Raw genomic sequence first — 27451 nt, 5'->3', positions numbered from 1 at the left:
CAAGACGAATTAGGAATCTTCTGGTTAGAGCAGTCTTCCTGGGGCTGAATTCACAGTTTCTTTCATCTTTTCAACTGTAGTTGGAGGAAAGGGTGGATAGAAAAGCTAAACAAATATTGTTGCTCGTTTGTCTTAAGCTAGGGCGGGGAGGCTAGTTTGGCTGACCCTTTGTAGGACATGACTGTCCCTTCTCTTAAGGGATTTCAGTGTAAAAGGTGATAGAAATAAGCATTATGTGAAATGCCCAATAATTGATCTAAAAACGATTTAGGTTTATTTTTAAACCATACAGTATTATGTCTCCCATACAGTAATGTGTCACATCCTAGAAAAGGAAGTTAGTTATTAACACCTCGTGTTCTTCATGGGTTTTATTTCATGTGTTCATATATTTATGTGTTCCCTACGTACTTTTAAACTGTAGGGACACATAGTCCGTAAAGACCTTGGCACTGAGGTTTTTTCATTCCAGCAACTTCCTTTCTTGAGGGAGTATTTATGGTTCATTCACACTATAGGTACCACACTCCATTTTTAATCCATCTGGAGAGGAGGGGTATATCTCAGAGCCTTTAGTAAAAGGCAGCTGAAAGAACTTTCTATTAAATATTAAGTCACGGTGATCTGAAATGATGCACTGCTGTGTAAAGTGAACTAAAAGTCTTAGCATCAGTGATGTACTTGTGCATCTTTGAGAACTTCTCTAGGAAGGCCTCAGAAGCATCCTGACCTCTTCTGCAGTGTGCTGTGGTTGCTGGTTACTGCTACAGCCTAGTGGATCCGCAGTAAGTGAGTATGTCATCCAGTCTGACAGTTTGAATATAGAGATAAATATCTGCACGGATGCAAACAGCCATGAAGATGCTCTGTTGTGTGAGTGAAGGGTGTGTGCCTTTCCAGCATGCAGGCCCATAGTGATATCGTGGCTCTGGATTTAGAAACCAGTGAAATGTTTCTTAGGTGCAACTTGTGGAACTTAAAATGGATCTTCAAGAAAACCATGTATGGAAAGATGATTTCCAGGCATCATTTCCAGTTCACATCTGAAAAGAAGTAAAAGGGATCTGCCATCAATACCTGTGTTTTTCCTGCTTTCCTTGCTGGAGAAATAAATTCCAGAAAGGCAACTAAATGAAGAGAAAAAAAATATAAAAAAAAAATAATCCAAGAGTTGCTAAGTGTTTTCTGAAAGCCAGGAACTCTCATTTTAATCCCACATTATTATTACCCTTGGGAAGACTTTGCTGAGAGTGAACTGATGCCAGACCCATTGGCGGTCAGTCTTCCTGCACAGGGCATGTACTGGCTGCTAACTTTGTTATGGTGTCGTCCATTGCAATCTGATAATCTGATCAGTTACAGAACTGGGGGGTCTCGAGTGAAATTTGTGTGTCAAAGAATTCCTCTGTCTCCTGTTAGTGTAACCAGATGCCTGCAGAGCCACGTTTCGTAACAGTGCTAACAGAAATGCCATCCTGATCTTACGTAAGATGCCTGGGAGAAACAGCCTCCAGTACACGGTGTAACAGAATACTGGTGCTGGCAGTCATTTAATGAAATGTCCAAAACTTTAAGTCTTGCAGTGAAATGGCTGGTTTCACACTGTGACTGTAACACATAAATCATAAGGAAGTGGCACAGCTTTCTTCTCAGAACAAAACAGGGGACTTAGCAAAGTGTTATTGCTAAAGCTTCTCCATCCCCATCCACCTACCACACAGTAAGAGTTTCTACCTACAGTTCTCCCCAGCTCACTCTGTTTGCATTCCTACTGTAGAAATAAACAAACAGGATACATATCTTCACGTCTAATAGCTTAAATTTATTTGGCATTTAAGCTTTCTTGAGGGAAACAGAAAGTTTCCCAAGTGTTTGAAATTTCAGCATGCTAGTCCTCCACCTCTCTGTCGTACCGGTTGCTTTGCTGCACCCGTTCACTCGAATGCCATCTCTAGCAGAAGTAGACAGATTTCTAGATGCTGAGTAGTGGTACCCGTGGTCTTCAGGGACTCTTCTGTGTAAGTAAGCTATCTTATGGTGAGGAAGCAATCTAAGCACTTGGTTTCTCTGTTGAGAAAATCCAGGAAATGGAACTCAGTGAAACCCTCAAGGCAGACGCACTGTAAAACGTAGTCAAACCATGTTTGTAAATTGTTCTGAAAATCTCACATGGCAGGTGCTGTGGAAATCGTTAGGCACTGAGGTCAAACAGCTTTGCAAATGTTTGTATGGGCGTGACGTTTGCTCAACTTATTATGAATATTTTTTATGATTTCAATATTGTTTTATTCACTCTTGCCCTGTGCATTCTACACTTGAAATGTTTTCCTGTCTCAGCTTTGTGTTGTCAAGCTGTAATCCAGAAGCCACTAAAGTACCTACTTGATTATAAATACATGCTCATGGCTTTTGCTCCTTGCTTAAACACTTCTATACACCAGGAATTGTTTCACAGAAGGCACCGAATCCGCACCATGACAGTACAGCCATGCCAACCTGATACCTGGGAGCTGCCAAGAAGGACAGTCCCACCCTCTTCTCTAGCCATCTGCCCTACGTGCCCAGCACTAGTTTCAAATCCCATGATTTTGTGGTCTCATGAAGAGTCAGTTCAAATAGTACATCCTGTTAAAATGTATCCCTCAAAAAAGATGAAAAAATTTTGAAAAGAGTTACAAGTGTTATGCTATAGAACGTAGATCTTCTACATGAGGGGAACTTCTCAGTGATGCTAGTAAGCTCTATTTAGGAAAATAATAATAATAATAATAAAAAGATCTGGGTTAGGAGAATGAGACATGAAGAGAGAACCTGACATTGAAACAGGGGGTATCAGTAGCCACATTGACAGGAGCTTGATCTCTTTGTGTCTAACATCAGTCTCCAAGACAGTGTGATTTTCCTTGGGAATCATTGTTTCAGTTTTGGATGCCAGCTCTATGTAATGAACTTTTATTGTTATCATTGGCAATAATTCCTGGCTGAGCACTGTCTTTTGAATTCTACCCTGGAAACCACAGCTAATTTCTTAATTCTCATCTGTGGTTTATGATTAACATGGATATTTGTTCTCTGGCAATGGGCTATTTGGATGTCTTTCTGGAGCAGATGTTGGGTGAGTGATGCTGCTTGGTGGAGAACTGGACTTTCTTGTTCAGAGTCATTTTCTTTTCTTCCTTTTCCTGGGCCAGTCTTACAGGAACAATTTTTCTACACAGCTTTATGTGGTGCTGTGTTACAGAGTCCCTGATATAGCTGTGACTGCATTAATGCATCTAATGCACAGCACAGACCAAAGTCAAGAAAAGTTGCTAATCAAGTCACAGCAGCAGCATAGTCTCATTAGCATAATGCTTTTTTTTTTTTTTTTTAGTTGGTCAGGACTAATTAATTGTGATGAATGTCAGGGTTTCTTGGGCTTTCCTGATTCTGATTCTAGAGCCAGCTTAGATCAGTATCTTTATGGAGGGCTGCTGGGTGAAGTAGACATGTTCTCTGATGATGGTGTGCTTTTTTTGTTTTGGTGCTCTGCCCAAATGCAGGACTTGCTTCCCTTCTACCCAGAAGACATGCCTCCTCTTCCACGTGAAAAGCTTCTCTCTATTTTATGCTGTTCTTATTTCCACAGTAGAGCATTTTGACAAATCCATGATATGTCTGTCTGGAAGCTGCAGTGTTTCCAACCTACATTGTGAACGCTGGGTATTGATTCAGTTAACTGTAAACTCCGATTCTTTATCCATGCTGTTTGCTATTTTCTGGTATTTTGTATTTGATTTGTCTTCCATCCGCTCCTTCTAGGATAATGCAATGCAAGTCTGAGAAGGAAAATGTGGGCTTTGAGTCATCAGAGCTAGCTAAAGTACACTGATTACTTCTGTGACTCTCTACTCAACACCATGCCTCATTAGCCCTCCACAAAAGGTACTATGTTTTGCCAACTTTAACAGGAATAGTTTCTAGGAAACCCATTTTATCTTACTGAAAACCTATTGGTGAATGATTCACATTTAAAATATATATTTAGATTCCACTTGCTTTTGAAATCAGTAATGAAGAGTGACTTTTTAAAAACATGTTCTCAGTGATTTTGCAACAGTAAAAGCAGCCTGTCTGTTCCCATTGCTATAAGGGGGTAACTCCTTTCAGGCTTTGCTGTAGCTTTTCATCTGGGGTGGCAAAAGGTGAGAAAAGGACCCCCTACACAGGGGTGCAGCCAATATAAAAAGTCCCCATTCAGCTGTGAAAGTTCTCCCTCCAGATTACTTCACTGCTAATGTTGAAGATCTAGATGCAGTGAGTTACAGCTACTCCAAGTGCCTTAACTCACAATACGAAATACAGTCTCAATAACATTTCTTGTTTGATGACATTTGTTTCTTAAAGCCTCAGGCTCCCATAGATAGAAAGGCCTTCAGCATTCCTATTTCTTCCGTCCTCAATTTCTTAGGAATACAACAACAGCAAAAAGTATCTCAATGTGAACGTCAGAGTTTCCCAAATCTAGGAGGCAAATAAAAGGCATCTCTCGCCCTTGTTTATTTCCTTTTTTTTTTTTTTTTTAACCCGTCATAATAACTGTGATTTTTTTAGCCTGATTGTGTTTGCTTTGGATAATTAGGTATGGGGAGATGGAATTCAAATGAGTTCAAGGTTCTTGGGAAGTGTTTCTTTGAATTAGGCATTTTGTTTATTTGCTTGCTTGCTTGCTTGTTTATGATATTATATGGCCAGAAACTAGTTTTATCCAACTGGGAGTGTCCTTCCTCTCCCCTTCCTCCACATTACACCAAGCCCCAAATGGCTGGGATGTGTGCCATATGCTTCTTTTTAGTGGATCTTTGTCTTCACAAAGCACGGCTTAGAATTGTCTTATCATCTACTCAATATGCATATGTGCTGTGCATAAAACCCACTGTGTTTCATTGCCAATGAGTATTGACTGGTCATTTCAGAGCTGGCAGCATGGTTTCATGCAAGGTGGCCTGAGGACTCAGAAATGACTTTTGTGAGCAGTAGAAAATATGTTTCATATTTGTGTGATTGGAACATCACAATGAATTAGAAAATGATAAATCAGTTGCAAGTAGGAGAGTTGTTGAAAAGAGAACATTCTCTAGCACTGAAATTACTACATGAGAAGGTAATTCTTCAAGAAGCTCTTCTGGACAAGGAAGAACCTCACTTCCATTTGTTATTAATGAGAAAACAAATACAAAATAAAAAGGTAAGAGACAGTCTTGGGTTAATATATAATAGGCTGATATTAGAACAAGCACATTGCTTTCCACTGAATAATGTAGATATACATTGTTAAGGTGAGCTGAACTCTTTGAAATGAGGCTCACCCACTAAGTAACTGAAGATAAGTTTGAATAAGCTTGATAAAAACTGAAGATAAAATTCAGTGATAAGGCACTTCTTATGAATGTGGAAAGAACAGTTAGTGCTTGGAAGAACACTTTTTCTTTCACTTCCCAAACCCACAGAGCAAGACCATGAAACACATCCTCACTGACGGTACCGGTATGTTTTAGGAGGTTCTTGTGTGTGTTAGTTTGGTATTGCACCATGATAAAAGAAATTAAAAACAGTATTGTATTCTGCCCCTGAATTGTAATGTTCCCCAAGAAATTCCGTCTTTGACTAATAAGTGGGCAGGTGAGAATCTGGAAATGATCAGTGATGGCTGGCATTAGAAGAATGAATACATCAAAATGGGTTATTTTTCTTTCATCTGTGAAGATTTCTCCTCAATTTTGTCTTCTAGTGATTCAAGTTGACTGAGGGGCTTAGATGTCCACAAGTATTTTTTCCCCTGTTGTATTAGTAGACTTAATAAAAGATAACTGCATTTCCAATTGCATCTGCCCTCTATATTTCTTTTAACTTCCATTTTATTGGGAAGCTAGGGTCTTAGTAAGCATAGTTTTTAAACAACATGCTCTTAAACAGGTGAAAATTAATATCTCTCTCTTTTTTTTTTTTTCAAAATTATGTCTAGAGTCTGAGCATCTCAAAGGAATGCCAAGGTCTTAAACAAGTGAAGTCAATGGAGTTTCAATCATGTTGTTTCCTTTTGTATGCTCCCCTACTACCTCTAAGTGTAACATGACTTTCTTCATGAGCTTTGCAAGATATATGTCAGAAGTAGGTGGTCAGTCAAATCTTGAGTTGACAGGTGAGTAAGGTGAATCAAAAGGCATTACAAAATTTAAAAAAGACAGAAGTTTGATACTGGCAACTCTCATATCTTTAAAGCACATGGTAAAACTTGTTTTGCATTTTAGACAACTTTTATTTAAACAACTTTTATGGTAAAATGTATGGCAAAGTGAATTAGAGATAAGTTTGCCCTTGGGGCATAAATTGTCACAGGTATAAAAACTGTGGAATCCAGGCTGCCTAACAGGGAAGCTTATTTTTGCCTTGGCATCACAGCAACAGGCTGTGATGAAACAAATAGCTTGTCTACTTTAACTAGCTCACAAAGAATAGATTCTATTTATTTATTTATTTATTTATTTTGTTAAGGTAATATCCTGTTTGCTTTATAGCAGTAAAAATTGGCCTATACTACTAAATCTAAACTTGGTTTGTTCTTTTGGTTCATGAAGAACTTCCCTTTTAAACAAGTCAAGTGTTGTTGTATACTAAAAAACAGCAATGTTTCTTCTAAGATAATTAAAAACCTGTTTTTAATAGATAGACTTTTCAGTCAGTTTTCTATGTCTCATTTCATTACACAGATGGTGATCTTGGCTAGGTAATGAGGGTAATCTTGCCCTTTCCTCAAAAGGACCAGAGGGCTTGTTCACAGGTAAGTAGGACCTGCAGAGGGCATGGGAGGTTAGGTACAAAAACTACCCTTGCATGTGGAGTGGTACTACCATAAATGTCCAAACAGAGCATGAGCTGAAGAGTGGTGTGAGGCTAGTGGGAGTTCAAAAGAGAGAAGAGCCTGAAGACATTGGACTCCTGGGCAAGAGGAAGATGGAATTTCCAATGATTTCTGCAAGAGAAAATAGCTCGTATGCATTCTTTAAGCATTTCCGTTGAAACTGTAAACAAGTGATTGCTAAGAAAACATCTGACTGCGTCAGGAGTTCCTACATCAAACAAAGCACAAAAGTGAAACCTGCTGCCTTGCACCAAAGAGCAACAATACATTTTTCTGGGTTCATTTCAAGGACTATTTGCCTTGATCTCACCTGCCAGTCAAAGGGAAACCTAAATGAAACTAAGTTTAAAAAGCGTATCTTCTAGAGCAAAATCTAGGATTAATGTAGTTATAGATGTTCTAGATCTTGAAAAGTTGACAGATCCTCAGGTAGGTGATGGTCTTTCATCAAGTCTGTGATCCTAACATAGAGTATTTTCAGTGGAAAGCCAGAGTGAATGTCCCAATAACAGTGAAACAGATTCTGCTACTTTCATTTGTATCTTTCATTTCCTCACTCTCTCTTAACAAATGATGAGAAAGCTGGAGAATTAGTGTCCTAGCTTGTGTGACTAGGAAAACAGGACCCATATAGTTCTAAAGAAACAAGATGATGAAACAGAGTGAAATCCACCCAGGAAAATGTAGGAGAGAAAAAAGACACAGGATAATACTTTTTGTAATGGAGGCACGGGAGGTTATCAATTAAAGACTAACTAATACAAGTATATATATATAATACAAGAATCTCCACTCCAGACAGGGATTGCAGGAAATTCAAGTACTCTTGCTGTGCCAGCACAGGCAGCAGCCCCCAGAAGGTGGGTATTAAGACCCTCTGAGCTGCAGAGTAAGAGGGAACTATTTCCCCTTGTGAAGCTCCCCAAGTGCTCTATCTGTTTAGCAGCCCAAGTATTTTGTGACTGAAAGCAAACCTGAGGCAGGAAAGACTATTAAAAATATGAGATAATGTAAGTGTTTAGGTCATTGATGAGCTCCCAGGCACAGAGATGTCTGGGGTTTCTGTCATTATCGGTCACTGAAGAGAAGGAAGGTGGGTGAAGATGTGACCCTGGACAGGTGGCAAGCTGTGTCTGTCAGTATCAACTGCCTATAGTTAGGGGGTGCTTACTTGCTAAAGAAAACACGGACAAACTCAGGTAAGAATGAGAGACCTGGTTATCAACTATTTTCCACCTAGTCCAAAGAGGTGAACTAGCACAGATTTGTGGCTGCTACAACCTCTTTATAGTATTGGAAAAAACAAAGGTTGATACATTTGGTGCATTTGTAGCAATTTGGCATTCTGATCCAATAAAAATACATGTTAAAACTGAATACTTCAACATCTACTCTTAAATAATTCAAAATATTGCAAAATGTGGTTGGGGAAAAAGTTGTATCTTTTGATTAGAGCAAGGCTTTTGAACTCAAAACAACAAGGTCTGCATCTTAATCATGCATTACCCAGCCCCAAGATTGCTAAAATACCCTCCTGTTCAAATATCAAACAGTGTTCAGGTGTGATGCATTACCCACTGAATTCTGCAAGTCTTTCCTTTTGACTCACTAGACTTTGAATCACGTTCAGACTTTGTTCAGCTAAAGAAAAGCAAGCATACTTCAACAGGAAACTTCAGAATTTATTATAGTACGAGTCAGGTGTGAGAATTTCATTACATTGGCTGTGATCCCACCTGTGTAAGGGATTAGCTGAGGCTGAGACGTAACAATGCAGCCTCACCCTGTTTAAATTACTGACTCCTTCAATACAAAATGTCAGTTTTACAAATGGAAAGAGTACAGTAAGGAGGAGAAAACTTATCATGGGGACTCGGAGTTACCTTTGGCACTTCGTTTTCTCTCTTCTGTGTAAGTTAAAATCTTACTATTTACTCTCGTGATATATTTTGAGGTCCTGGAGATAGATTTGAAACAATAATCTTGAGAGTGGTGGGGTGGTGGTTAAAAATCAACATAAAATAAATGCACATAATATTTACAGTTACAATTTATTTTTAAATTTCTATTGAATATGTATATTTCAGTAGGTATTTTAGTGGGGACATTTTAGTGGGTATTTTAGTGGGGTATTTTCAGTAGGTATTTTAGTGGGGACATAAAGCTACAAGTAAATACAATAGTGAGAGCAAAGTATGTGGAAGACTCATCTAAAAAGATGAAACACAGCATTTGACCAGATTTTCTGATGCCTTTTGTTCTTAAATTTCGTAGTTATGAGACCATTGAACACTGTTTTGCTAAGAAAATGATATGATAAGAAATGTGGAAATTTTCTTATCTATGATAAGAAAATGTGGACAGGGTTATATTAATCGTGCTGTTCACTCACTGTAATGGAAGATCTGTTTGAAATACCTAGAAACTAAGAGTCCTCCCTTATTTTACTATTTCTGTCTAGCTCCATGTCATTCAATACAGATGAGTGTAAGTTTCTTTAGTGATTATCAGTAGTTGCTATTAAGAATCCAAGGGATACATACAGAGAGTTGTACAACTTAAGCTGTATTGGGATGCAGAAAATTTATTGGTCTGTAGGAGGAATTTTGCAAAATAATTTAACTTCTTTACTGAAAGGGTTGTTAGACACTGGAACAGGCTGCCCAGGGAGGTGGTGGAGTCACCATCCCTGGAAGTCTTTAAAAGACATTTAGATGTAGAGCTTAGGGATATGGTTTAGCGGGGACTGTTAGTGTTAGGTTAGAGGTTGGACTCGATAATCTTGAGGTCTCTTCCAACCTAGAAATTCTGTGATTCTGTGAAATATGTCTAAATTACACACTGTTAAGGATATACTAAATGATACAATAAATGCCAGTTTGGTTATACAGGCATATTAGCCAAAAGAAGTTAACTAGTATAGTTCTTTGATTTAGCTACTTTAGTACACATGGTGCATGTATCCTTTATGATACACACAGCTGAAAATAAAGAAATAGCATATTAACTAGGTGTTGCTAAGGAGTGATATTACATTGAGGAAAAAACAAAACAAAACACACAACAGTATCCATGTTTTAGAAGGGGGAAAAATAAAAGACACCACTCAAAATCAAGATAGAATAAATAGGGCAAGTAAATGAAATAAGTCTGAACTAGTCTGTATATAATCACAACAGAAAAAAGATTTGATTTTCCCTTTAAAGAAATATGAGGAGGGTAATAAATGTTACAGTCTTCATGCAAACAACAGTAGTTACTATTGATTAATAATCAGAGATACAGGTAAACAAAACAAAACAACAACAAAAAAAGAATTTTCTCCAAAGACAATTAATGATTTTGGTAATATAAAAAAATAGATCCAGGATAAATGCTCTACCATACCTGAGATGAACAGTATAGTGAAGACATTAATGCCTTACAAAGGAAAAAAAAAAAAAAAGACTAAAAAAGACAGAATTATACTAAAAATTGCCATATTTGAAAAACATATTTTCCTAATTATTTCTCTAAAATAAAAAAAGATTTAGATTTTCTACAAGAAAAAATAAATTCTCAAAAAAAAAAAAAAAAGAAAAACAGCGCACACAGAAAGCTGGTTAAAATCTATTAAATGATGTAGAATAAAAATAAACGTTTGGAAATCAATAAAATAAAAAACCTTTAAATATATATAAAAAAAGAGAAGGATGATAAAAATAGAAGGATGATTAGAGAGAATAAATGAAAATATCAGAGAAAAGAAAATGGAGAAAGTTAGTCCAAACATAAAATAAAAGATTATGAAGTTTATTGCAGTATAGGAAAGTCAAAATTAAGTATAAAAACATGACTGCAAAGCAAAACTGTAGAGTAACTAAAACAGCCATTTAACATGGAACATGCATTATATGTACATCAATACCAAAATGAAAGGAGGAAACTGGTGAAAGGCATTATGTCCAATGGGCAAGAAATCATTTAAAATTCTCTCCCTCACACATCTTTGTCAACTGCTTCCATAGACATGACGGCAACTCGAGAAGTCAAGGCGTACACGACGACGATTACAACATCTAGGATGGGGAGCTCGCTCGGGGTGTCTGGCAGGAGCGAGGCCACCAGCGTCGACTACATGTCCATGAGTGGCAACTCCAGTACAACCAGCATGGGCACAGCGAGTGGCAATAACAGTTCTGTCTCCCTGACAGCCAGATCGACAGCAGATAGTGACTCCCCTGCCCTTGCTGGCTCCTCAGCTGCGCCGTCCAGCAGCGGGCCAAGCAGAAGCAGCAGTAGTGATGAGCCGAGCTTGGCAGCCACGTATCAGCCATCCAAGATTCTCACGTCCCCCGTACCCTGGTCCACTGCTGGAAATACGAGCGTTGGACAGGGAACTGTGACAGTGCTCACCACGACCGCCCTCAACGAGGAGCAGACCACAGCAGGTGTGGGGTCCACATCATCTTCCACAGCCAGCCCGTTGCCTTCTACACCTCTGGCCTCTGCTGCTAGTCCTGCCACCACTGATACTGGCTTAGGTGAAAGTTCCACCATGGCCCATGTGAGTGGTACTACATCTGACGCACGTGACAAGACTTCCATTTCCCTCCCTGTGACAACTTTATCAGCTGCTTCCATGGATACCATTGGAACTGGAGAAGTGAGGACGCAGACTGTGCCCACTACGCCATCTAGTATGGGGATTTCACTTGGGGTGTCTGGCAGTAGTGAGGCCACCACCATCACCTACACATCTGTGAGTCACGACTCCAGTATGACCAGTGTAGACACAATGAGTGGCAGTGCCAGCTCTGTGTCCGTGACAGCCAGAGCAACAGCAATTAGTGACTCCCCTTCCCTTGCTGGCTCCTCAGCTGCGCCGTCCAGCAGCGGGCCAAGCAGCAGCACGAGCAGTAGCACGGAGCCGAGCTTGGTAGCCACATCCCAGCCTTCCGCAGTCCTCACGTCCCCCGTACCCTGGTCCACTGCTGGAGATACGAGCGTTGGACAGGGAACTGTGACAGTGCTCACTGCAACCAGCCTTAACCAAGAGCAGGCCACAGCAGGGGTGGGGTCCACATCATCTTCCACAGCCAGCCCGTTGCCTTCTACACCTCTGGCCTCTGCTGCTAGCCCTACCACCACTGGTACTGGCTTAGGCGAAAGTTCCACCATGGCCCATGTGAGTGGAACTACATCTGACGCACGTGACGAGTCTTCCATTTCCCTCCCTGTGACAACTTTATCAGCTGCTTCCATGGATACCATTGGAACTGGAGAAGGGAGGACGCAGACTGTGCCCACTACGCCATCTAGTATGGGGATTTCACTTGGGGTGTCTGGCAGTAGTGAGGCCACCAATGTCGCCTACACATCCTTGAGTCACGACTCCAGTATGACCAGCATGGGCACAGTGAGTGGCAGTGCCAGCTCTGTGTCCGTGACAGCCAGAGCAACAGCAATTAGTGACTCTCCTTCCCTTGCTGCCACCTCAGCTGCGCCGTCCAGCAGCGGGCCAAGCAGCAGCAGGAGCAGTAGCACGGAGCCGAGCTTGGTAGCCACATCCCAGCCTTCCGCAGGCCTCACGTCCTCTGCTCCCTGGTCCACTGCTGGCACCACGAGCGTTGAGCATGGTGCTCTGACGGTGCTCACCACGACCGCCCTCAACGAGGAGGAGGCCACAGCAGGTGTGGGGTCCACGTCATCTTCCACAGCTAGCCCGTTACTTTCTACGTCTCTGGCCTCTGCTGCTAGTCCTGCCACCACTGATACTGGCTTAGGTGAAAGTTCCACCATGGCCCATGTGAGTGGTACTACATCTGACGCACGTGACAAGACTTCCATTTCCCTCCCTGTGACAACTTTATCAGCTGCTTCCATGGATACCATTGGAACTGGAGAAGGGAGGACGCAGACTGTGCCCACTACGCCATCTAGTATGGGGATTTCACTTGGGGTGTCTGGCAGTAGTGAGGCCACCAATGTCGCCTACACATCCTTGAGTCACGACTCCAGTATGACCAGTGTAGACACAATGAGTGGCAGTGCCAGCTCTGTGTCCGTGACAGCCAGAGCAACAGCAATTAGTGACTCCCCTTCCCTTGCTGGCTCCTCAGCTGCGCCGTCCAGCAGCGGGCCAAGCAGCAGCAGGAGCAGTAGCACGGAGCCGAGCTTGGTAGCCACATCCCAGCCTTCCGCAGTCCTCACGTCCCCCGTACCCTGGTCCACTGCTGGAAATACGAGCGTTGAGCATGGTGCTCTGACGGTGCTCACCACGACCGCCCTCAACGAGGAGGAGGCCACAGCAGGTGTGGGGTCCACGTCATCTTCCACAGCTAGCCCGTTACTTTCTACGTCTCTGGCCTCTGCTGCTAGTCCTGCCACCACTGATACTGGCTTAGGTGAAAGTTCCACCATGGCCCATGTGAGTGGTACTACATCTGACGCACGTGACAAGACTTCCATTTCCCTCCCTGTGACAACTTTATCAGCTGCTTCCATGGATACCATTGGAACTGGAGAAGTGAGGACGCAGACTGTGCCCACTACGCCATCTAGTATGGGGATTTCACTTGGGGTGTCTGGCAGTAGTGAGGCCACCAATGTCGCCTACACATCCTTGAGTCACGACTCCAGTATGACCAGTGTAGACACAATGAGTGGCAGTGCCAGCTCTGTGTCCGTGACAGCCAGAGCAACAGCAATTAGTGACTCCCCTTCCCTTGCTGGCTCCTCAGCTGCGCCGTCCAGCAGCGGGCCAAGCAGCAGCACGAGCAGTAGCACGGAGCCGAGCTTGGTAGCCACATCCCAGCCTTCCGCAGTCCTCACGTCCCCCGTACCCTGGTCCACTGCTGGAGATACGAGCGTTGGACAGGGAACTGTGACAGTGCTCACTGCAACCAGCCTTAACCAAGAGCAGGCCACAGCAGGGGTGGGGTCCACATCATCTTCCACAGCCAGCCCGTTGCCTTCTACACCTCTGGCCTCTGCTGCTAGCCCTACCACCACTGGTACTGGCTTAGGCGAAAGTTCCACCATGGCCCATGTGAGTGGAACTACATCTGACGCACGTGACGAGTCTTCCATTTCCCTCCCTGTGACAACTTTATCAGCTGCTTCCATGGATACCATTGGAACTGGAGAAGTGAGGACGCAGACTGTGCCCACTACGCCATCTAGTATGGGGATTTCACTTGGGGTGTCTGGCAGTAGTGAGGCCACCAATGTCGCCTACACATCCTTGAGTCACGACTCCAGTATGACCAGCATGGGCACAGTGAGTGGCAGTGCCAGCTCTGTGTCCGTGACAGCCAGAGCAACAGCAATTAGTGACTCTCCTTCCCTTGCTGCCACCTCAGCTGCGCCGTCCAGCAGCGGGCCAAGCAGCAGCAGGAGCAGTAGCACGGAGCCGAGCTTGGTAGCCACATCCCAGCCTTCCGCAGGCCTCACGTCCTCTGCTCCCTGGTCCACTGCTGGCACCACGAGCGTTGAGCATGGTGCTCTGACGGTGCTCACCACGACCGCCCTCAACGAGGAGGAGGCCACAGCAGGTGTGGGGTCCACATCATCTTCCACAGCTAGCCCGTTACTTTCTACGTCTCTGGCCTCTGCTGCTAGTCCTGCCACCACTGATACTGGCTTAGGTGAAAGTTCCACCATGGCCCATGTGAGTGGTACTACATCTGACGCACGTGACAAGACTTCCATTTCCCTCCCTGTGACAACTTTATCAGCTGCTTCCATGGATACCATTGGAACTGGAGAAGGGAGGACGCAGACTGTGCCCACTACGCCATCTAGTATGGGGATTTCACTTGGGGTGTCTGGCAGTAGTGAGGCCACCACCATCACCTACACATCTGTGAGTCACGACTCCAGTATGACCAGTGTAGACACAATGAGTGGCAGTGCCAGCTCTGTGTCCGTGACAGCCAGAGCAACAGCAATTAGTGACTCCCCTTCCCTTGCTGGCTCCTCAGCTGCGCCGTCCAGCAGCGGGCCAAGCAGCAGCACGAGCAGTAGCACGGAGCCGAGCTTGGTAGCCACATCCCAGCCTTCCGCAGTCCTCACGTCCCCCGTACCCTGGTCCACTGCTGGAGATACGAGCGTTGGACAGGGAACTGTGACAGTGCTCACTGCAACCAGCCTTAACCAAGAGCAGGCCACAGCAGGGGTGGGGTCCACATCATCTTCCACAGCCAGCCCGTTGCCTTCTACACCTCTGGCCTCTGCTGCTAGCCCTACCACCACTGGTACTGGCTTAGGCGAAAGTTCCACCATGGCCCATGTGAGTGGAACTACATCTGACGCACGTGACGAGTCTTCCATTTCCCTCCCTGTGACAACTTTATCAGCTGCTTCCATGGATACCATTGGAACTGGAGAAGGGAGGACGCAGACTGTGCCCACTACGCCATCTAGTATGGGGATTTCACTTGGGGTGTCTGGCAGTAGTGAGGCCACCAATGTCGCCTACACATCCTTGAGTCACGACTCCAGTATGACCAGCATGGGCACAGTGAGTGGCAGTGCCATCTCTGTGTCCGTGACAGCCAGAGCAACAGCAATTAGTGACTCTCCTTCCCTTGCTGCCACCTCAGCTGCGCCGTCCAGCAGCGGGCCAAGCAGCAGCAGGAGCAGTAGCACGGAGCCGAGCTTGGTAGCCACATCCCAGCCTTCCGCAGGCCTCACGTCCTCTGCTCCCTGGTCCACTGCTGGCACCACGAGCGTTGAGCATGGTGCTCTGACGGTGCTCACCACGACCGCCCTCAACGAGGAGGAGGCCACAGCAGGTGTGGGGTCCACGTCATCTTCCACAGCTAGCCCGTTACTTTCTACGTCTCTGGCCTCTGCTGCTAGTCCTGCCACCACTGATACTGGCTTAGGTGAAAGTTCCACCATGGCCCATGTGAGTGGTACTACATCTGACGCACGTGACAAGACTTCCATTTCCCTCCCTGTGACAACTTTATCAGCTGCTTCCATGGATACCATTGGAACTGGAGAAGTGAGGACGCAGACTGTGCCCACTACGCCATCTAGTATGGGGATTTCACTTGGGGTGTCTGGCAGTAGTGAGGCCACCACCATCACCTACACATCTGTGAGTCACGACTCCAGTATGACCAGTGTAGACACAATGAGTGGCAGTGCCAGCTCTGTGTCCGTGACAGCCAGAGCAACAGCAATTAGTGACTCCCCTTCCCTTGCTGGCTCCTCAGCTGCGCCGTCCAGCAGCGGGCCAAGCAGCAGCACGAGCAGTAGCACGGAGCCGAGCTTGGTAGCCACATCCCAGCCTTCCGCAGTCCTCACGTCCCCCGTACCCTGGTCCACTGCTGGAGATACGAGCGTTGGACAGGGAACTGTGACAGTGCTCACTGCAACCAGCCTTAACCAAGAGCAGGCCACAGCAGGGGTGGGGTCCACATCATCTTCCACAGCCAGCCCGTTGCCTTCTACACCTCTGGCCTCTGCTGCTAGCCCTACCACCACTGGTACTGGCTTAGGCGAAAGTTCCACCATGGCCCATGTGAGTGGAACTACATCTGACGCACGTGACGAGTCTTCCATTTCCCTCCCTGTGACAACTTTATCAGCTGCTTCCATGGATACCATTGGAACTGGAGAAGGGAGGACGCAGACTGTGCCCACTACGCCATCTAGTATGGGGATTTCACTTGGGGTGTCTGGCAGTAGTGAGGCCACCAATGTCGCCTACACATCCTTGAGTCACGACTCCAGTATGACCAGCATGGGCACAGTGAGTGGCAGTGCCATCTCTGTGTCCGTGACAGCCAGAGCAACAGCAATTAGTGACTCTCCTTCCCTTGCTGCCACCTCAGCTGCGCCGTCCAGCAGCGGGCCAAGCAGCAGCAGGAGCAGTAGCACAGAGCCGAGCTTGGTAGCCACATCCCAGCCTTCCGCAGGCCTCACGTCCTCTGCTCCCTGGTCCACTGCTGGCACCACGAGCGTTGAGCATGGTGCTCTGACGGTGCTCACCACGACCGCCCTCAACGAGGAGGAGGCCACAGCAGGTGTGGGGTCCACGTCATCTTCCACAGCTAGCCCGTTACTTTCTACGTCTCTGGCCTCTGCTGCTAGTCCTGCCACCACTGATACTGGCTTAGGTGAAAGTTCCACCATGGCCCATGTGAGTGGTACTACATCTGACGCACGTGACAAGACTTCCATTTCCCTCCCTGTGACAACTTTATCAGCTGCTTCCATGGATACCATTGGAACTGGAGAAGTGAGGACGCAGACTGTGCCCACTACGCCATCTAGTATGGGGATTTCACTTGGGGTGTCTGGCAGTAGTGAGGCCACCAATGTCGCCTACACATCCTTGAGTCACGACTCCAGTATGACCAGCATGGGCACAGTGAGTGGCAGTGCCAGCTCTGTGTCCGTGACAGCCAGAGCAACAGCAATTAGTGACTCTCCTTCCCTTGCTGCCACCTCAGCTGCGCCGTCCAGCAGCGGGCCAAGCAGCAGCAGGAGCAGTAGCACGGAGCCGAGCTTGGTAGCCACATCCCAGCCTTCCGCAGGCCTCACGTCCTCTGCTCCCTGGTCCACTGCTGGCACCACGAGCGTTGAGCATGGTGCTCTGACGGTGCTCACCACGACCGCCCTCAACGAGGAGGAGGCCACAGCAGGTGTGGGGTCCACGTCATCTTCCACAGCTAGCCCGTTACTTTCTACGTCTCTGGCCTCTGCTGCTAGTCCTGCCACCACTGATACTGGCTTAGGTGAAAGTTCCACCATGGCCCATGTGAGTGGTACTACATCTGACGCACGTGACAAGACTTCCATTTCCCTCCCTGTGACAACTTTATCAGCTGCTTCCATGGATACCATTGGAACTGGAGAAGTGAGGACGCAGACTGTGCCCACTACGCCATCTAGTATGGGGATTTCACTTGGGGTGTCTGGCAGTAGTGAGGCCACCACCATCACCTACACATCTGTGAGTCACGACTCCAGTATGACCAGTGTAGACACAATGAGTGGCAGTGCCAGCTCTGTGTCCGTGACAGCCAGAGCAACAGCAATTAGTGACTCCCCTTCCCTTGCTGGCTCCTCAGCTGCGCCGTCCAGCAGCGGGCCAAGCAGCAGCAGGAGCAGTAGCACGGAGCCGAGCTTGGTAGCCACATCCCAGCCTTCCGCAGTCCTCACGTCCCCCGTACCCTGGTCCACTGCTGGCACTACGAGCGTTGAGCATGGTGCTCTGACGGTGCTCACCACGACCGCCCTCAACGAGGAGGAGGCCACAGCAGGTGTGGGGTCCACGTCATCTTCCACAGCTAGCCCGTTACTTTCTACGTCTCTGGCCTCTGCTGCTAGTCCTGCCACCACTGATACTGGCTTAGGTGAAAGTTCCACCATGGCCCATGTGAGTGGTACTACATCTGACGCACGTGACAAGACTTCCATTTCCCTCCCTGTGACAACTTTATCAGCTGCTTCCATGGATACCATTGGAACTGGAGAAGTGAGGACGCAGACTGTGCCCACTACGCCATCTAGTATGGGGATTTCACTTGGGGTGTCTGGCAGTAGTGAGGCCACCAATGTCGCCTACACATCCTTGAGTCACGACTCCAGTATGACCAGCATGGGCACAGTGAGTGGCAGTGCCATCTCTGTGTCCGTGACAGCCAGAGCAACAGCAATTAGTGACTCTCCTTCCCTTGCTGCCACCTCAGCTGCGCCGTCCAGCAGCGGGCCAAGCAGCAGCAGGAGCAGTAGCACGGAGCCGAGCTTGGTAGCCACATCCCAGCCTTCCGCAGGCCTCACGTCCTCTGCTCCCTGGTCCACTGCTGGCACTACGAGCGTTGAGCATGGTGCTCTGACGGTGCTCACCACGACCGCCCTCAACGAGGAGGAGGCCACAGCAGGTGTGGGGTCCACGTCATCTTCCACAGCTAGCCCGTTACTTTCTACGTCTCTGGCCTCTGCTGCTAGTCCTGCCACCACTGATACTGGCTTAGGTGAAAGTTCCACCATGGCCCATGTGAGTGGTACTACATCTGACGCACGTGACAAGACTTCCATTTCCCTCCCTGTGACAACTTTATCAGCTGCTTCCATGGATACCATTGGAACTGGAGAAGTGAGGACGCAGACTGTGCCCACTACGCCATCTAGTATGGGGATTTCACTTGGGGTGTCTGGCAGTAGTGAGGCCACCACCATCACCTACACATCTGTGAGTCACGACTCCAGTATGACCAGTGTAGACACAATGAGTGGCAGTGCCAGCTCTGTGTCCGTGACAGCCAGAGCAACAGCAATTAGTGACTCCCCTTCCCTTGCTGGCTCCTCAGCTGCGCCGTCCAGCAGCGGGCCAAGCAGCAGCACGAGCAGTAGCACGGAGCCGAGCTTGGTAGCCACATCCCAGCCTTCCGCAGTCCTCACGTCCCCCGTACCCTGGTCCACTGCTGGAGATACGAGCGTTGGACAGGGAACTGTGACAGTGCTCACTGCAACCAGCCTTAACCAAGAGCAGGCCACAGCAGGGGTGGGGTCCACATCATCTTCCACAGCCAGCCCGTTGCCTTCTACACCTCTGGCCTCTGCTGCTAGCCCTACCACCACTGGTACTGGCTTAGGCGAAAGTTCCACCATGGCCCATGTGAGTGGAACTACATCTGACGCACGTGACGAGTCTTCCATTTCCCTCCCTGTGACAACTTTATCAGCTGCTTCCATGGATACCATTGGAACTGGAGAAGGGAGGACGCAGACTGTGCCCACTACGCCATCTAGTATGGGGATTTCACTTGGGGTGTCTGGCAGTAGTGAGGCCACCAATGTCGCCTACACATCCTTGAGTCACGACTCCAGTATGACCAGCATGGGCACAGTGAGTGGCAGTGCCAGCTCTGTGTCCGTGACAGCCAGAGCAACAGCAATTAGTGACTCTCCTTCCCTTGCTGCCACCTCAGCTGCACCGTCCAGCAGCGGGCCAAGCAGCAGCAGGAGCAGTAGCACGGAGCCGAGCTTGGTAGCCACATCCCAGCCTTCCGCAGGCCTCACGTCCTCTGCTCCCTGGTCCACTGCTGGCACCACGAGCGTTGAGCATGGTGCTCTGACGGTGCTCACCACGACCGCCCTCAACGAGGAGGAGGCCACAGCAGGTGTGGGGTCCACGTCATCTTCCACAGCTAGCCCGTTACTTTCTACGTCTCTGGCCTCTGCTGCTAGTCCTGCCACCACTGATACTGGCTTAGGTGAAAGTTCCACCATGGCCCATGTGAGTGGTACTACATCTGACGCACGTGACGAGTCTTCCATTTCCCTCCCTGTGACAACTTTATCAGCTGCTTCCATGGATACCATTGGAACTGGAGAAGTGAGGACGCAGACTGTGCCCACTACGCCATCTAGTATGGGGATTTCACTTGGGGTGTCTGGCAGTAGTGAGGCCACCACCATCACCTACACATCTGTGAGTCACGACTCCAGTATGACCAGCATGGGCACAGTGAGTGGCAGTGCCAGCTCTGTGTCCGTGACAGCCAGAGCAACAGCAATTAGTGACTCTCCTTCCCTTGCTGCCACCTCAGCTGCGCCGTCCAGCAGCGGGCCAAGCAGCAGCAGGAGCAGTAGCACGGAGCCGAGCTTGGTAGCCACATCCCAGCCTTCCGCAGGCCTCACGTCCTCTGCTCCCTGGTCCACTGCTGGCACCACGAGCGTTGAGCATGGTGCTCTGACGGTGCTCACCACGACCGCCCTCAACGAGGAGGAGGCCACAGCAGGTGTGGGGTCCACGTCATCTTCCACAGCTAGCCCGTTACTTTCTACGTCTCTGGCCTCTGCTGCTAGTCCTGCCACCACTGATACTGGCTTAGGTGAAAGTTCCACCATGGCCCATGTGAGTGGTACTACATCTGACGCACGTGACAAGACTTCCATTTCCCTCCCTGTGACAACTTTATCAGCTGCTTCCATGGATACCATTGGAACTGGAGAAGTGAGGACGCAGACTGTGCCCACTACGCCATCTAGTATGGGGATTTCACTTGGGGTGTCTGGCAGTAGTGAGGCCACCACCATCACCTACACATCTGTGAGTCACGACTCCAGTATGACCAGTGTAGACACAATGAGTGGCAGTGCCAGCTCTGTGTCCGTGACAGCCAGAGCAACAGCAATTAGTGACTCCCCTTCCCTTGCTGGCTCCTCAGCTGCGCCGTCCAGCAGCGGGCCAAGCAGCAGCACGAGCAGTAGCACGGAGCCGAGCTTGGTAGCCACATCCCAGCCTTCCGCAGTCCTCACGTCCCCCGTACCCTGGTCCACTGCTGGAGATACGAGCGTTGGACAGGGAACTGTGACAGTGCTCACTGCAACCAGCCTTAACCAAGAGCAGGCCACAGCAGGGGTGGGGTCCACATCATCTTCCACAGCCAGCCCGTTGCCTTCTACACCTCTGGCCTCTGCTGCTAGCCCTACCACCACTGGTACTGGCTTAGGCGAAAGTTCCACCATGGCCCATGTGAGTGGAACTACATCTGACGCACGTGACGAGTCTTCCATTTCCCTCCCTGTGACAACTTTATCAGCTGCTTCCATGGATACCATTGGAACTGGAGAAGGGAGGACGCAGACTGTGCCCACTACGCCATCTAGTATGGGGATTTCACTTGGGGTGTCTGGCAGTAGTGAGGCCACCAATGTCGCCTACACATCCTTGAGTCACGACTCCAGTATGACCAGCATGGGCACAGTGAGTGGCAGTGCCATCTCTGTGTCCGTGACAGCCAGAGCAACAGCAATTAGTGACTCTCCTTCCCTTGCTGCCACCTCAGCTGCGCCGTCCAGCAGCGGGCCAAGCAGCAGCAGGAGCAGTAGCACGGAGCCGAGCTTGGTAGCCACATCCCAGCCTTCCGCAGGCCTCACGTCCTCTGCTCCCTGGTCCACTGCTGGCACCACGAGCGTTGAGCATGGTGCTCTGACGGTGCTCACCACGACCGCCCTCAACGAGGAGGAGGCCACAGCAGGTGTGGGGTCCACGTCATCTTCCACAGCTAGCCCGTTACTTTCTACGTCTCTGGCCTCTGCTGCTAGTCCTGCCACCACTGATACTGGCTTAGGTGAAAGTTCCACCATGGCCCATGTGAGTGGTACTACATCTGACGCACGTGACAAGACTTCCATTTCCCTCCCTGTGACAACTTTATCAGCTGCTTCCATGGATACCATTGGAACTGGAGAAGTGAGGACGCAGACTGTGCCCACTACGCCATCTAGTATGGGGATTTCACTTGGGGTGTCTGGCAGTAGTGAGGCCACCACCATCACCTACACATCTGTGAGTCACGACTCCAGTATGACCAGTGTAGACACAATGAGTGGCAGTGCCAGCTCTGTGTCCGTGACAGCCAGAGCAACAGCAATTAGTGACTCCCCTTCCCTTGCTGGCTCCTCAGCTGCGCCGTCCAGCAGCGGGCCAAGCAGCAGCACGAGCAGTAGCACGGAGCCGAGCTTGGTAGCCACATCCCAGCCTTCCGCAGTCCTCACGTCCCCCGTACCCTGGTCCACTGCTGGAGATACGAGCGTTGGACAGGGAACTGTGACAGTGCTCACTGCAACCAGCCTTAACCAAGAGCAGGCCACAGCAGGGGTGGGGTCCACATCATCTTCCACAGCCAGCCCGTTGCCTTCTACACCTCTGGCCTCTGCTGCTAGCCCTACCACCACTGGTACTGGCTTAGGCGAAAGTTCCACCATGGCCCATGTGAGTGGAACTACATCTGACGCACGTGACGAGTCTTCCATTTCCCTCCCTGTGACAACTTTATCAGCTGCTTCCATGGATACCATTGGAACTGGAGAAGTGAGGACGCAGACTGTGCCCACTACGCCATCTAGTATGGGGATTTCACTTGGGGTGTCTGGCAGTAGTGAGGCCACCAATGTCGCCTACACATCCTTGAGTCACGACTCCAGTATGACCAGCATGGGCACAGTGAGTGGCAGTGCCATCTCTGTGTCCGTGACAGCCAGAGCAACAGCAATTAGTGACTCTCCTTCCCTTGCTGCCACCTCAGCTGCGCCGTCCAGCAGCGGGCCAAGCAGCAGCAGGAGCAGTAGCACGGAGCCGAGCTTGGTAGCCACATCCCAGCCTTCCGCAGGCCTCACGTCCTCTGCTCCCTGGTCCACTGCTGGCACCACGAGCGTTGAGCATGGTGCTCTGACGGTGCTCACCACGACCGCCCTCAACGAGGAGGAGGCCACAGCAGGTGTGGGGTCCACGTCATCTTCCACAGCTAGCCCGTTACTTTCTACGTCTCTGGCCTCTGCTGCTAGTCCTGCCACCACTGATACTGGCTTAGGTGAAAGTTCCACCATGGCCCATGTGAGTGGTACTACATCTGACGCACGTGACGAGTCTTCCATTTCCCTCCCTGTGACAACTTTATCAGCTGCTTCCATGGATACCATTGGAACTGGAGAAGTGAGGACGCAGACTGTGCCCACTACGCCATCTAGTATGGGGATTTCACTTGGGGTGTCTGGCAGTAGTGAGGCCACCACCATCACCTACACATCTGTGAGTCACGACTCCAGTATGACCAGTGTAGACACAATGAGTGGCAGTGCCAGCTCTGTGTCCGTGACAGCCAGAGCAACAGCAATTAGTGACTCCCCTTCCCTTGCTGGCTCCTCAGCTGCGCTGTCCAGCAGCGGGCCAAGCAGCAGCAGGAGCAGTAGCACAGATCCCAGCTTGGTAGCCACATTCCAGCCTTCCTTTTCCCTGCCTTCCACAACTTTGTCAGCTGCTTCTATGGTCACAGTTGGTGGTGGAGAAGTAAGCATGCGCACTACTATCTACATGGCTAAATTAAGTCCACCTGCATCCGTTCATCCATCTTTGTCTGGATCTTGTGGTAAGTGTTTCTTATTTTAACTGTGAATTTTTGCATCTTTTGCTAGTATGTTTGAATTTGGTTATGTTTTTGCTTATTTTAATTCTTTTTTTTAAATTTCATGTTTTTTCATTTTTTTTTCATTTTTTTTCCTGTATTGTGAAATATATTGTAATATATAATTCCAACTTGTTTATTTTCCAGTCTTCATTGTATTTCTTTTTTAATACTGCTTTCTCTTTTTCTTATTTATTCAATTTTTAATATATTCCTTAGTTTTATTTCATGTTTATATTTTGTGTTATATAATACTCAGTGTATCCTTTCACTTTACTTCAGTTCTCTTTTTATTGTTTTATACTCTATCTGTAATCCCATTCTTGCTGAAATTTGTCAAAAACATTTTTGTCCTTTCACAGCTCTTTTTTCTTGCATTTTTTCCCCATGCAAATATTCTAGTTTTTATTTATTGTTTTCCAAACGTTTACTGTTCTGCTTCACAGAATATGCCATAATTAATCTATTTTTGATTCTAATGGATGGAAATGTAATCAGGGAATGAAAAGTGGAGAATACTGACCTTTTCTCCTTCAGAAATTAAATATATATTCTGTTTTGGGTATTATTTGGTTTTAATTTTTTTTTGTAAAATTATAATCTTCTTGTTTGAAAACAAAGCTATTGGGTTAATCCTACCCTAACTTTTTTTCATAATGTTGTCATGGTATTCATGATGGCATATGCATGTGTATGATGAATATGATGAAGAACTTGTTTTTTCATACCTTTATAAAAGCATTTTAGAGGTGTTTGTTTGTTTGTTTTCCTGTAGACTACGAGTTTTGGATTTATACAACATTCCTCGCCACACACATACTATAAGAACATGTCTTACAGGGATTTCCTTTTTCCTTTTTAGTTCCTGTCTCTCTCTCCATACGGCTGGAGAATGTAACAAGCACAACGATACAGTTCAGCTGGAAACCTCAAGGTGGCTCAAGAGACACTCCTTATCGCGTGCGTCTGTGGGAGGGATCCAGAGAGATTGAGAACAGGAACATAAATGAAACCAGTATTGCATTTGGAAGCCTGCTTTCTGATCACGAATACAAAATATCTGTGGATGTTTTAACTTGCTCTATGAGTATCAATACCTCGATGACAGTTCGGACAGGTATTTTATCAGGATCTTTTCCATTTTTTTCATTAGACTGACAGTATACTGACATACACATGGCCTGACAATGAAGCCCTTTTCCATTGTGCACCTTCCTGGACATGAATAAGCTATAAACTGAAACGAATAGGAAGAGGAAGGCCAAACTTTCAGACACTAAAAAACAATCTTCAGATTTTAAATGGAGCTAAGATCCAAAGCTTCCTTTATCTTTCTGCCATATTCAAAACATTGTTGAACTAGAAACACTGTTCAACAAGTCTGTCGCTCATAGCTCCCTACTCAACAAGCCTGCCCTGCTCTTATATCTTCACATGCAAGCTGTGTCCTCTTTTGAGTTCCTGGTTACGTGGTAGACAACAGGTTCAAACACACAGTTGTCCTGTAGCCATGTAGCCTAGGAAATCCTGGAGTCCTGCAGCTCCTACTTCTCACTTCTCAGCTTCTTCTTGTGAGCAGCAGCTCTATGGCAAATGCTTTCAGTAAGATCTGCCAGTGCAGTTAGGTTCCCAGCTGAAATACCTGGAGTCTCTACCTTGCTCTGTCTTCCCATGGGACAGCATGATTTGTGATTCTAGGATTAACTGTCTGGTACATGAATCAGCATCTTGGAAGGTGCAGAGTCAGTGGGGTGCAGGTCAAAGGGATGCCTCTTGCATTTTATTCAAAGCTGCCTTGCTGTGAGACACACAGCCCAAGGGTATGGTGTATCATCCTTTCTCATAATGTCTTCTTGTCCTCTTCTCTCAGAGACGCATTGAATAAAAGGTGAGGAATACAGTGGTCAGTGAATGGCAAAAAGTGTTTAAGAGTTATTATGCTTTGGCCAGCTGGTGTGTAGGGAATTAACCTGTCCACATACACCTCAGGTTTGCACTTTTCCTTAGAGGTGTTTATCTGAGGACACATTTTTAAACAGTACCTATACTTTGGCTGGTTATTCTGTTTTTAATATCTTCACAGCTGCAAAAGTCTTAAATGGAGCCACTAGGATTACTAATGAAGTTTTCTCGCCTGAATATGAGAACAAATCAAGTAAAGCATTTAAGAAGTTTGAAACTCGCTTCATTACGGAGGTATTTTCCTTAGGAATTTTAACTCCAAATTTATTTTCTGTTGGGCTCTTTCTCATGTCAACAATCACAAGGGTCCAGGTATGAATAATCTTAAGTATGGTTGTGAAAGAAGGTATGATGGTTAGAAACAAAGCAGAACTTATTGAGGTCTTACATCTCATTTATGTTGTTGTTGTCCTCTGAAGCCCTGATTTAAATGAAATTCTGTCTGGCAGTTACACGTACTCCCACCCTATCAGAGGTGCTTCTAAATGAATTATAGGCAGCATATTGCTGTAACAATTCTTAGTTTTAAAGGAGAAAAAAGATAATAACTTAAACTTTTTACCTTGCAGATAAAACAACATCTGCCAGAGGAGATGCTAAAACTAATAAATGAAGGAAAAATGCGTATTGTAATTAATAGCATCAGGAATGGAAGTGTGGTTGTGTTCTTCGACGTTGTGTTGAATGTAGGAGAAAACGTAACAGTGACAGAGATTTCAGATGCTTTTACGAAGTCCCTTAACATGAGTACAGTATTCAAAGCTGACCTTAAAAGGACTGTTATAGAAGGTATGAATGCATGCAAGACTACGAATTCAAATAGTGGTGTATCTTTAATTAATGATAACATCCAGTGAAATGGGATTTAGGTGGGATTAGGCAATTGCAAATAATGTTCTATTTATCTCTTTTTCATAGCTGATTTAAATTTTTTCTTTCTCTTCTATTTTATCTAACTGTACTGTAGCAAGGAATAGTTGTCAGCCAGGACTAAATGACTGTTCGCAATATGCTACCTGCACTGCTGAAGGAGCAAGTTATTCCTGTCAATGCAACAAAGGATTCACAGATAACAGTCCACAAGTTCCAGGGAGAGTGTGTCAACAAAAGAAGAATCCACCTTCACGTAACTATTTTTATCATATATGAAAAATAATATTAAAAAAAAAGCTTAAAAATTTGCATATAATGTCTTTTCCCTTCCTGACCCTCTCTCGGATAATAGTTTATTATGTTTCCTTATACTGGCCTTTGATGGATGGAATTTTATATGAGAATAGGTGCTATAGCTAACTAGACAAACAATGGAAGCATATTTTCTGGGCTTGTTTTTTGAAAGTTGTTTATGAAAATAAATCACATAAACATGGTGAAACTAAAAGAAATTCTAGTCATTGCCTCCAAATTGCTATTTTACAGAACAGATGACTACAGTCCCTCCAAAAAGTGCTCCAGGTAGATTTACAGGATCCACAGCTAATTCTATTTTTTCTACCGCATTTGCATCAGGAGCTTGCAGTAAGTAAATATTTAATATTGAACGCCAGTATAAAAATGTTCTGAGATTAGTTATTAAAATCAGATATGATAATCTTTTTCATCAGTCATATCAGCTGTGATGTAAATTTTCCAGATATAACTTCAGAAAGAGAAACCTAAGATAACCGCTGAAAAC

General features: G+C 46.5%; 1 protein-coding gene across 1 annotated transcript in view; it reads left to right on the top strand.

Moving 5' to 3' along the window:
- Positions 1-8399: 8399 nt before the first annotated feature.
- The window catches only part of LOC101799709 (uncharacterized), a 28059-nt gene continuing 9007 nt past the window's right edge, over positions 8400-27451 (top strand). Inside the window, exons 1-7 of the mRNA XM_038173045.2 lie at positions 8400-8812; positions 10909-23778; positions 24677-24931; positions 25898-26010; positions 26346-26565; positions 26744-26902; positions 27196-27294. Of these exons, the coding sequence (XP_038028973.2) occupies positions 8767-8812; positions 10909-23778; positions 24677-24931; positions 25898-26010; positions 26346-26565; positions 26744-26902; positions 27196-27294 (13762 nt within the window). The 5' untranslated portion in view covers positions 8400-8766. The remainder of the gene's footprint in view (positions 8813-10908; positions 23779-24676; positions 24932-25897; positions 26011-26345; positions 26566-26743; positions 26903-27195; positions 27295-27451) is intronic.

Source organism: Anas platyrhynchos, chromosome 1 (assembly GCF_047663525.1).
Source record: "Anas platyrhynchos isolate ZD024472 breed Pekin duck chromosome 1, IASCAAS_PekinDuck_T2T, whole genome shotgun sequence".
NCBI lineage: Eukaryota > Metazoa > Chordata > Aves > Anseriformes > Anatidae > Anas > Anas platyrhynchos.
Note: the sequence above shows the minus strand (reverse complement) of the source record. Positions and strands in the feature narration are given on the sequence as shown.